This window comes from Rutilus rutilus (assembly GCF_951802725.1).
Source record: "Rutilus rutilus genome assembly, chromosome: 6".
Lineage (NCBI taxonomy): Eukaryota > Metazoa > Chordata > Actinopteri > Cypriniformes > Leuciscidae > Rutilus > Rutilus rutilus.
In genome coordinates this window covers 43,728,907-43,740,122 of record NC_140214.1, presented here as the reverse complement: position 1 = coordinate 43,740,122, position 11,216 = coordinate 43,728,907, and the positions used below count along the sequence as shown (strand labels likewise).

General features: G+C 37.0%; 1 protein-coding gene across 1 annotated transcript in view; it reads right to left on the bottom strand.

The window, feature by feature from the left end:
• Positions 1 to 5,777: 5,777 nt before the first annotated feature.
• The window catches only part of LOC311292545 (uncharacterized protein), a 67,814-nt gene continuing 62,375 nt past the window's right edge, over positions 5,778 to 11,216 (bottom strand). The window contains exons 8-10 of the mRNA XM_084412269.1: positions 7,288 to 7,461; positions 6,890 to 7,051; positions 5,778 to 6,568 (exon numbers count right to left, since the gene is read on the bottom strand). Of these exons, the coding sequence (XP_084268395.1) occupies positions 6,565 to 6,568; positions 6,890 to 7,051; positions 7,288 to 7,461 (340 nt within the window). The 3' untranslated portion in view covers positions 5,778 to 6,564. The remainder of the gene's footprint in view (positions 6,569 to 6,889; positions 7,052 to 7,287; positions 7,462 to 11,216) is intronic.

The following is an 11,216-nucleotide window of genomic DNA, read 5'->3' as shown; positions in this document are numbered from 1 at the left end:
TCCGTTTTTTAGATATTAAAATAATATTTTTAGGTCATTCTGAGGTCACTCATGCTCCAAATTCACCCAAAATAGTCTAGTTCGTTTGTGCTTCGTTTGTGCTTCGTTTGTGCTGGTTTGTGCCGTTAAAATTTTCGTTTGTGCTGCGTTGGGTTTTAAAATATCAGAAATTAAATCAAATTAAATGTTGATATTTTTTAAGCCTATACAAGGCTGACTGAATAAAATAGATCAATCAATGGTCACAAGATCAAAAATAGACAGCTCTGTATTTTTGTGTGAAGTTAGTCAGAAGCCTCAGTGCCGGCCCGAGCCTTTTGGGGGCCCTAAGCAGAATTTGATTTGGGGGCCCCCTCCCACCACGCGGAGTCACCTGTTTGATGGTTTTTGACACAATATAATGTTACATTATAAATGAATACAATGAGGTTATGTATTAATACAAAATAAATACTAAATACAAAATAGATAGGCCTACTTAAATAAAAAGTTTTAAGTTTTTCTTTACTCTTTTACTAACTCTTTGAAACTTCTGAAAACAAACTGTCACAAAACACATTAAATAAATTATTTGCAAAATATCCTCCAACGTTTTGCAACACTTTGCAGTTTGAATGATGTCTTGTATGAACATGACGGAGTATGTTTTTATGTTTCCACTGTTTGATCACGCCCGCGCCTCACACACACACACACACAACATTCCAGCATTGTAATATTGACATCGCAGCCTGTTCATTGTAGCCAAAATAAAATATAATAATAAAATAGTCAACCTATAAAAATTACGCTGCTCTGTTTAAATAGTCAGTAGTACAATTTGTACCATTCAGCGTAAGCTCCGCTCCACTGGGATGTTTCCAAGCACTTTTTTGCGCGTGTGAAGAGACGGATTTTTTCCGTCGATATTGGAACGTGAGTTAAGTACAAAGGCTATAATAAAGAATAGTTTACAATCCAAATACATCGCAAATGTTGAAACATTTTGATTCTAATGAGAGAGATACGTGAGCCTTATTCTTGTTCTGTTCTGAATATTATTAAATTTAAAGGATAAATCATTAATTTAAATGTCAATCATCAATCACTGATCAAATCAAATTTTTGTGACATGGCTTAACATTACCGTGACTTTGCGCACGAATATGCATGCGAGGTTATGCGCATGACTCAAACACTGGCAGACACCGCAGCAGTTGTAGGCAGGTATATTGATCATGAAATCAGAATTTTCTTGTCTTGAATTAGTCATTAATTCATTCATGTCACTTGTTTAAATTAATAAATATGTAAAAAAAAAAAAAAAAAACTCGATTGGGTGGCCAGGGGGCCCTAAGCAGCCGCTTAATTCGCTTATGCCTCGGGCCGGCTCGAAGTAGCCTAGCCTACGATGTAGGAGCATTTTATTTCGGGTTTGTCATTTATTCAATCTCTAAAATGTTAGATGCTGATAAAGATGATTTAATAGAACATCAACTTCTTATAAGTGGTTTTGTAGTCCCTGTAGTGTTTATTAAAAACGTCATGTTGTTCAGACATTATGTCAGACTCTTTTTTTTCTGCCACTCTCTTTCTCTCTGAGCAAAATGGATTTGTGCGCGTGTGCCATCAAGTCGTAGTTTAATGTAACTTCAGCACTTTTGGGCAAGAGAACAGCAAAACTATCCTTGAGGTGAGCACACTTTTAAAGTAGAATTGACGAAGACATTCTGTCATCACATAATTTGTTCAATAAACAATTATCTTCACTTCAGTCTCTCCTGATTTTTATTTTTACGAGTCTCATCTGCTACACTTCACTGCCACCACTAGGGACAAGTGACACTTCTGTTCAAGAATGCTCTTGTATAAAATGCTGTAGAGTTAGTGGAGAAAAGGTCGATATAAATCAAACTACAAAAGTCGTTACTAATCCAGATTTCTGGCCAATGTAAGTATACATTGTTTTAAAACTGTCAGTTACAATATTAGTAGCTTCAAGAATAATTGTACAACATTCAAGAGAGCTAAGACTTGTTATTGAACAGAAACCTCATTAATAACACTTATATTACTAATTTAGCTATGAAATGCTGATTACAGTTGCACAAAGTTGCCTTTTAGTATTAAAAAATTACCATGGGTCACATGTGCAACTGTATTTAGGACGTAATAAATTAATAAAAAGTTTATCAACATTGATCAAAATTAAGAACCTTTCTTAACTGAGCACCAATAATAATTGAGCATACAATCAACATTTTAAAACTGGAGTAGGTCTAATGATACGGAAAATTCAGCTCTGTCTATAATTCTCTCTCATTCTGTCTCAACGGAGCTCAAACGATTGAGCATATTTTGGGTGAATTTGGAGCATGGGGGGGGGGGCTGGTGACGTCATCGTCTATAATTCAATTTTTTATATTTTACAACCCGACACAGCACAAACGAAAATTTTACCGGCACAAACGAAGCACAAACGAACGAGACTATTTTGGGTGAATTTGGAGCATGTGGGGGGGCTGAGTGACCTCAGAATTACCTAAAAATATTCTTTTAATATCTAAAAAAAATGAAACAGCACAAACGAAACTTTTTACAGCACAAACGGAGCACAAACGATTGAGCATAGTTTGATGATGTTTTGCGTTGGGTGGGGGGTTGTTTTAATAATGAAATTATGTGAAATGTTTTGAATTTAAATATTCACAGCTTAAATATACAACCATGTTGAATTTCAGCCCATAAATATGCAAGCCCTGAAAATACAATGCATTAAAATGCAAGCACGTTAATGCAATGCATATTTTTTCAATAAGCGCAATTCAACAAGCTTTTTTTGTTTCAAAAACATTTGGCATGATTTTACTCCCATAGTTTTAGTGCATTTTGGTATGGTGGTATAATTTTAAATAAACTGAAATAAACTTTAAATAAACTTTTTGTATAATTTTAAATAAACTGACATACCAAGATGAAAGTTGGTTAGGAGAACTGTGTGAAGGGTTTTGAAAACGTGAATAAATGATAAATATTGTTTGTTTCGGTGGTGTTTTACCCTGCTTTTTAAAAGAAAGTGGTAAGTCTGTCTGATGAGAGAGCGTCAGTTTGTCTTTTAAGATCAGATTCTCATTGATGGTGTTGGTCTGGTCATGGAGATGTTGTGAGGCTGTTGTGGTTTAGAGAGACTGATCTGTGGGTGTAACAGGTCATTGTGTTTGGACTGTATATTCTGATTTCACCATCACCCTGTCTGAGTTAGCTCTTTTATTCGTCACCATGGCTTCCAATTTGATTAGTCATTGTTATTGATTATTGTTATTATAATGTGTGGCGTAATAGCACTGGGAGCGCTTCGACTCGCGCAGTCATTAGAACCATGCATTTGTTTATTGTGATGGTTACTTTTATTCATTCTTTTACTCATTTATTCATCTTTCTTATTGTGAGTAAATAAAATATAATTATTTCATTAATTTATGCATTAATTGAAAACTGAGATGTGTTCACTGCATTTATTTAATGTGTATTCATGCATATCTGTGTCATATGACAAAACAAATGACATTTTGTTTTACTAAAATATATCATTTTCAGTTAGAAAAAAGTAATATAATTAAGTACTGGTCAGCATTTATCATTATAATTGTGTGTAAGTGTTGGGGTGGGCTAGCAATGCAATTCTTTCTGGGGTAATCTTTATTTTTAAGGAGGGATATTTACATTTTTGGAGTATAAAATCATCAGTTTTCTCCAAAGGCGAGATCGTGGAGCAGCCGCCGTCTCCTCTGTGCAGACATTACACACATTACACACATTACACACGCTGAGGAGAACTGCTCTAGGCTGGCGAGTTACTGATGTTATCAAGTGTTACTGCACCTGTCACTCATAACTTATAGTTACATACAAGATCAGGGAAAGATTCCAGTTCTTTAACAATGAACAATCATAATGACAATAAACTAAACAAACTAAGAAAACATAAATATCATGGGTTTGCGTTCATCATAGTATGGGATTATATACACAGGGGAAAAAGCACAATGACAAAGTTAAATATAGTTGAATAATTGATCATAATACATTAAAAAAAAAGTTTATCATTTATAAACCTGAGGGATGAAACGAGTTAAACATAAATGAGATTTAAGCCACTTTTGCTTGTGGGTGAAACATTTTGCATCTAAAATAAAGAAATTAACAACATATTCAAGAGATGATGATTTTGGGTTTTCGTAATAAAAAATAATATATTTAAGGATAAAACTGTGAGTCACATTATAGGGTTAAAATAAAAGATATGAGCGACAGCTTTAATTCATCTATCTGTAAATATCTTGATATTGATGAAACTTGCTCATTTTGTGGTTTTGTTGAAGAATCAAGTGCACATTTATTTTGTGATTGTAGTTTAACCAATACATTTAGGGCTGATTTAAGTTCTTTTAAGTTGTTGCGCTTGTGATAACGTTGTAGGTCACATGATAACGTCAACATGGCGGATGACGTATGGCTCGCATTAACGAGATCAGGCTATAGCCTATAGTACCTACTCTTTTAGCGCTCGTTAAGTAAGTACTTATTGAAATTAAGTCCTTTTAAACAACAATTAGTTAGTCATGTGACAATCACCTGATTACGTAATGTAGAATAGTCACAAGAGAGAAGAAATTGTTAGATATAGAGGACATATCTCACCAAAAAAAAACAAAAAAAACACAACACATGTAAAAAAAAAAAATATATTGTTACGTACGTGTACGTATTTAGAGTGTTGCAATAGGGAGATGCGGGTAGTTTGTTGTTGTTGTTGTTGTGTGTGTGTGTGTGTGTGTGTGTGTGTGTGTGTGTGTGTGTGTGTGTGTGTGTGTGTGTTCCAGATGTGTACTGGATCGATCTACAGCCTGTTAGTCCTCCTGAAGGATGATGACGTCCCGGTTCACCCATCCAATCACATTACACCCCCTTCCTCAAATACCCGTATCTCTTCCCAGCTTTCTGCTCACTTTGGCATTTGTCTTCGTTTGGCTCGCTGTCGCTGATTTCTGTGTGTCTATCATGTGAGTTGATCAATTGTGGTATAGTGGTTGTGAAGTGTTTCTGTGTGTTCTACTGTTCATCCTTGTTCAGTCATCACTGTGTGTGTGAGGCTGGGAAGGAGGGAGCAGGACATGCACTGCACACCACAGGACATCTTGAGTTGTATTACACACAGGTTTAGGAGAGTGCCTCACCCTGTCATGTGTGTTATATTGTAGTCAGTGTAGTTTGGTTAGGCGAAGACTTTTCTTTTCTACATGTTTTAATCTTTATAGAATTAATCTTATAGCTAGTTTGTTCGGTTTCATTTATTTATTTTATTTGGCATCTCTCGAGCTCGCCTTCCCACCTTTGATTGTTTCTGTTTAGTATTGCTATTTGTCTTGTTGTTTTCCTCATTGTCTGTGTAAATATTGTAAACTTTAAATATTAAATATAAATTCAATATTGTAAACACTATTGTCTCTTCATTCTTTCACTTTTGGCACTGTAAAAATAAATACTTTTGAGCAGATCTTTTTCCTTTTATTGCCCTGTTCTTCATATCGAGTTACACACTCATCTTTAAATGTTATACTCCCTTACCCCTATCTAAATCTAAAAGGGATGTAATGTAACTATATATATATATATATATATATATATATATATATATATATACACATATACACACACACACACACGTAATGATAATAAATGTTTCTTGAGCATCAAATCATCATATTAGAGTGATTTGTGAAGGATCATGTGACACTGAAGACTGGAGTAATGATCACGATGATGATCACAGGAATAAATTACACTTTACTGTATATTCACATAGAAAACAGCTGTTTTACATTGTAATAATATTTCACAATATTACTGTTTTTGTTTGTATTTTTAATTAAATAAATGCAGCCTTGGTGAGCAGAAGACACTTCTTTTAAAAACATTAAAAATCTTACCGTTCTAAAACTTTTGACCGGTGTTGTGTGTGTGTGTGTGTGTATATATAATATAACAATGTACTAAAGTGAAACTGATCAGAGTCAAATATATATATATATATATGTATTCCAAAACATAGATTTTACAAAAAAAAAAAATAAAAAAAAAAAAAATACATGTACAACTTCACATAAAATATCAATGAAATATACAAATCATAATCAACAATATATTCCCAATTCCAAAACTTGGAAAAATATATTTTTATAATAATTAATAATTATATTATTTATATTATAAATAATTATTATACTAAACCAACATTGATCATTCAATATCACATGTTTCTAAAACACATGCTAACACACACGCTGCTTTATTTAACTGTGAAGTCTGAATCTCTTCCACCTTTATGAAACACATTTACACATTTACTTCTCCTCATAGACAGTAGTGAGACTCTTCTGTGGATCAGACTGCACCTCCTACAGAGCAGCGATGAATGTTTGAATCACACATTTGTGTGTGTTATTAGCTCCCGACATGCTTGCTGATGAATGGGCACATCCCGCTTGTTCTGCATCGCCCTTCCCAGTCACTCCTCATCTATCTTCATCTACTCGGTAAAGTGGAACAGAAGAGAAAACAATCAGAGTTCAGTGAAATTATTATATTTCAATTACTGTTTTTTTGGGGGGTAAAAATAAGTTAAATTGAATTCCTGTAATCAGATTAATTACTGACTTTACATAATCTTGCATAGATATTTGTGTTTTATTTGTGTTAAACATTTCAATAACTTCACATTTTGTTCTCACACAAACCCTTTGTTGCAATAAAGCTTAATGATAATTTCCTTTCACGAATGTTTGAAAGGTTTGTTCACATATCAGAGGTAAATGAAGATCTCTTTAATATCTCAGTGATGTTTCCTCACCTCAGGACACAGTTTGAGTCTCGTAGCTCGTCTCTGAGCCGCTGCTGTGAGTCTCCTATCTTATTGCCTCTCAGATCAAGCTCTTTTAGAAACTGCAGTGCTTTTGAGTTCGTCAAAGACTGAGTTAAAGAAGAAACATCTGTAATGCCACAGTTCTGTAGTCTAGAAAGACACAAACAGAGGAAGAGAGATTATCTTACAAACAAATCATGAATGTGAAGAATTTTACACAAATATAATGTGAACTCAGACTCATTGTGAGATATTGAGTATAAAGTGTTTTAGTTTAAAAAACCCAGAAAGTGCACTGCTATAAACACTGAAACATAAGCCCTGCTGTCTTCAAATAAATAAACTTCAGTCACACTGTAATTGCTGTACAGTATAATGATACTAACTGTAGTTTCTCCAGCTTGAATTGTGGGTTCATCAGTAGATCACTGAGGTTTTTCACTCCAGAGTCTCCTAGTGTATTCCAGTTCAGGTTCAGCTCTCTCAGGTGTGACAGGTTTGATCTCAGAGCTGAAGTCAGGATGAGACTCTGTTTCTCTGTAATTCTGCATGAATACAGACTGAAGACAGAAAGAGAAAATGACTCAGATCTATGATGATCAACTAACGTGTTCATCTTCATCCAGCAGACTTTTGCTGACAAATAAACAGGGATATCAAGGTAAAGGTCACATGGAGAAAGACTACACATTGTTCATTTAAATATACTACCAACATTGTAACAATACAAAGGTTGAAAGCGTTGATGTATTTATGTTTACACATTCATGTCATATAATTTTTAAAGGGTCATGAAACCCCGAAACTATGGCAAGCCATTTTAACATTTAAAAGCTAGACTGGATATGTGTTGCAGATATCTGTAATTCAGTTTTACCTAGTCAAAAAGAACATTTCAGATATCCGCAACTACATTCTTCCTATCCATAATTGTAATTTCAGATATCCACAAAGACAGTGTTCCTAGGACAAATGACATCACTTTTGCCATTCATTTGTATGGGGTTTATCATTACAGATATCTACAATTCAGTTGCAGATAGTGAAAGTGAAAGTGAAAGTGACACATGACGGCCAAGTATGGTAACCCATACTTGGAATTTGACCTCTGCATTTAACCCATCCAAGTTAATGCACACACATTAGGAGCAGAGTAGTGAGTAGTTAACATACATACACTGCAAACGTGGATACACACCCAGAGCAGCGGGCAGCCTTTGTGTGGCGCCCGGGGAGCGATTAGGGGTTAGGTGCCTTGCTCAAGGGCACCTCAGTCATGGCCCACCGGTTCTGGAATTGAACCAGCAACCTTTGGGTTACCAGTCCAACTCCCTAACCACTAGGCCATGACTGCCCCCAGTACTCACTATGTGAATTATGGATATCTGCAATTGAATTGTAGATATCTGTAATTCTAGTTAGAGATATCTTCAATCTGATTCTGACTAGTCATAACTCCAGTTCAAGATATCTTTAATTCACCTCAATTCAAGATATCTACATGCTCCTTTTCAGATATCTTAAATTAAGTTTTGACTAGGCGAAATGACGTTGTAGATATCCGTAACTGGAGTTATGACTAGGCGAAATGACGTTGTAGATATCTTTAACTGGAGTTAGGGATAGTCATAATTTAATTTGTGACGGCCCCTGTGTGGTTGTTAATCATCTTTGTTCTGTTGAGGTGATTGCTGATTGGGTGCACCTGGAGCCTGTGAGTGGTGCACCTGGAACCTGTGAGCCAGTGGAGATAAAGTTCCACTTGGTCTAACTACTCGAGAGCTCTCTTCTCTGCAATCCAGACGCTATCCATGGCCTGATCACTCCGACTTGTTATATCTTGTTTTGGGTTTATTTATGTTATAGAGACTTACCATCTGCATTTAAATAGTTATGTTTGGTGACTCTTTTGTTAAATAAATCACTTTTGATTATTTATGCTGCCTCGTTCCTCTTTTGTCATGACCTTTGAGCCAGGTTGTGACAAAATGGGGGCTCGTCTCGGTCTTAGAATTCGGGCAATTTAATAAGATATGAATGTTTAATACGTAGGACTATGTATTGTGGTCCAGTTTGTTGGGAGCGTGGCAGCCTGTTGGAATGGTAAGAAACTTGTTTTACTTTGGTAATTGTTTGTTTGCCTGTTTGTTCATTTGGGGTAGCGCTGTGGTGATATACAATAGGTTGGTTGAGCAGGGTAAGTGAAGGTTTGTTTATTGGCATTTGAAAAACTTGTAGGTGATTTTGTTTTGTTTACAAGTAATTTATTGTTGTTTCTAGTCAACAGGTAATCCAGGTGACTGTTGTGGGTCCTTGTGTGCGTATTGTTGTTAAAAGTGGTTGGAGTTTTCTCTTGTAGGCTGTAGCAACGGTCCACTTTTGGGCTTGTTGTGCGGGTCCTTGGTAGTGTTGTGGCGAACGTGGGTGAAGCTTTTAGCTTGGGAGCATGTCCGTGGTTCTGAGAGGGTCGCTAGTGTGCTAGTTGCTCTTCCAAGCCAGCGGTCATTAGTGCATAAATACCCACCACAAGTAGCTGCATGAAGACTAGGGATGAGTTAGTTAGCTGGGTTGATTAAGATAGCGGGAAAACTCCATACCACGTGAGGTTTAGTCCTTTTAGTACGCACAAGGAAGCTACACTGTCTTGCTGGGTCTGTTGCTGTGGTTTTGATGTGCCAACTGTAATTAGTAGTAATGGCAGATTGTGATGCGTTTATTGCAGCTCCGTCTGAAGAGGCATTGGAGCGTTGTACTAGAGAGCAGCTACTGAAGATTGCGGAGCATTTCTCTATTGTGGTAGGTGACAAACGCCTTAAAGAAAATATTAAGGTAGTTTTGAAGTCTGAGTTAAGGGAGAAGGGTGTGTTGGCTGTAGATGAGAAAGATGATTCTCCAGTTTCCGCTGGCGTACTTATCCAGACTCAGGGCTTAACGTTTGACCAACAAAAGGAACTGTTGTTGATTCAGCTTGATTATGACAAATGTAAACATGAGTTGCAAATGAAAAAGCAGATTGAGGTGGAGAGGATTCGGCAAGAAATAGAGCAGGCCAAATTAGATCTGGAAGGGCACCGCTTATCTTTGGCAAATGATAGTAAGGGGTCCACTGAAGATCAGAGCGGGCAGTTGTCTAGAGCTATGTGTTCCTTTGATATTAATAATTTAAGACTACTGCCACAGTTTAATGAAAAGGACCCGGATACTTTTTTTTATATTATTTGAGCGTGTTGCTAAAGCTAGAGGTTGGCCTGATGCAGATTGTGCTTTGATGCTTCAGTGTGTGCTGACAGGACGAGCGCAGGAAGCTTATTCATCCTTGAGTGCAGAAGATAGCTCTAGCTTTGTAAAAATCAAGTCTGCTGTGTTTAAGGCATATGAGCTGGTACCAGAAGCGTATCGCCAACGTTTTAGGTCCTGGGAAAGACGCACTGGTCAAACTTATATGGAATTTGCTCGGGACGTAACTGGTCATTTTAAGCATTGGTTGGATGCGCTGGAGGTCACTACTTTTGAGCATTTGTGTGACCTTGTTGTTTTGGAGCAGTTCAAAAACATGCTTCCTGGCTACATTGCAACATATGTTAGTGAGAGAAAGTGTGTCACGGCGGCATGTGCGGCTGAATTAGCAGATGAGTATTTGTTACTCCATAAAGGGAGTTTTAGAGAGCGTGCTATAACACGTGAGCGTTCTTGGAGAGCCGGTGCACCAAAGTTAGAAGCAGTATCGCGAGGTAATGTTGACACTAACTGTAACTACTGTCATGAAGAGGGTCATTGGAAGGCGGATTGTCCGCTGCTGCATTTTAGAAATAAAACTGTAGTATCTAAGGTGAACCCTGTGGCAGCAGCTGCACCGGTTGTTACGGACTGTGTGTCTGAGTTACTTACAGCGGAGCTTGAACCGGATGTCATGGCAGCTTATGCCCCTTTTATTAGAGATGGGTTTGTGTCACTGGTAGGAAGTGAGGTTAGGGTTCCAGTAAAAATTTTGAGGGACACAGGGGCCTATGACTCTTATATTGTGGGATCTGTGTTGTCGTTGTCAGAAGAAACTGATACGGGTGACTGCATACTAAGTCGTGGCATGGGTTTAACTGTTTTGCCCATACCGTTACATAAGTTGATCTTGGACTGTGAACTGGTAAAAGGAGAGGTAGATGTAGGTGTGCGTCCAGCGTTGCCCATTGAGGGGATTCATTTCATTCTGGGTAACGGGCTGGCTGGTAGCTGTGTTTGGGCTGACACTACTCCCTTGCCAGTCGTTACATCTTGCCCAGTTAAGTCTGTTGTTGACCATACTGCCGCTGATTTACCT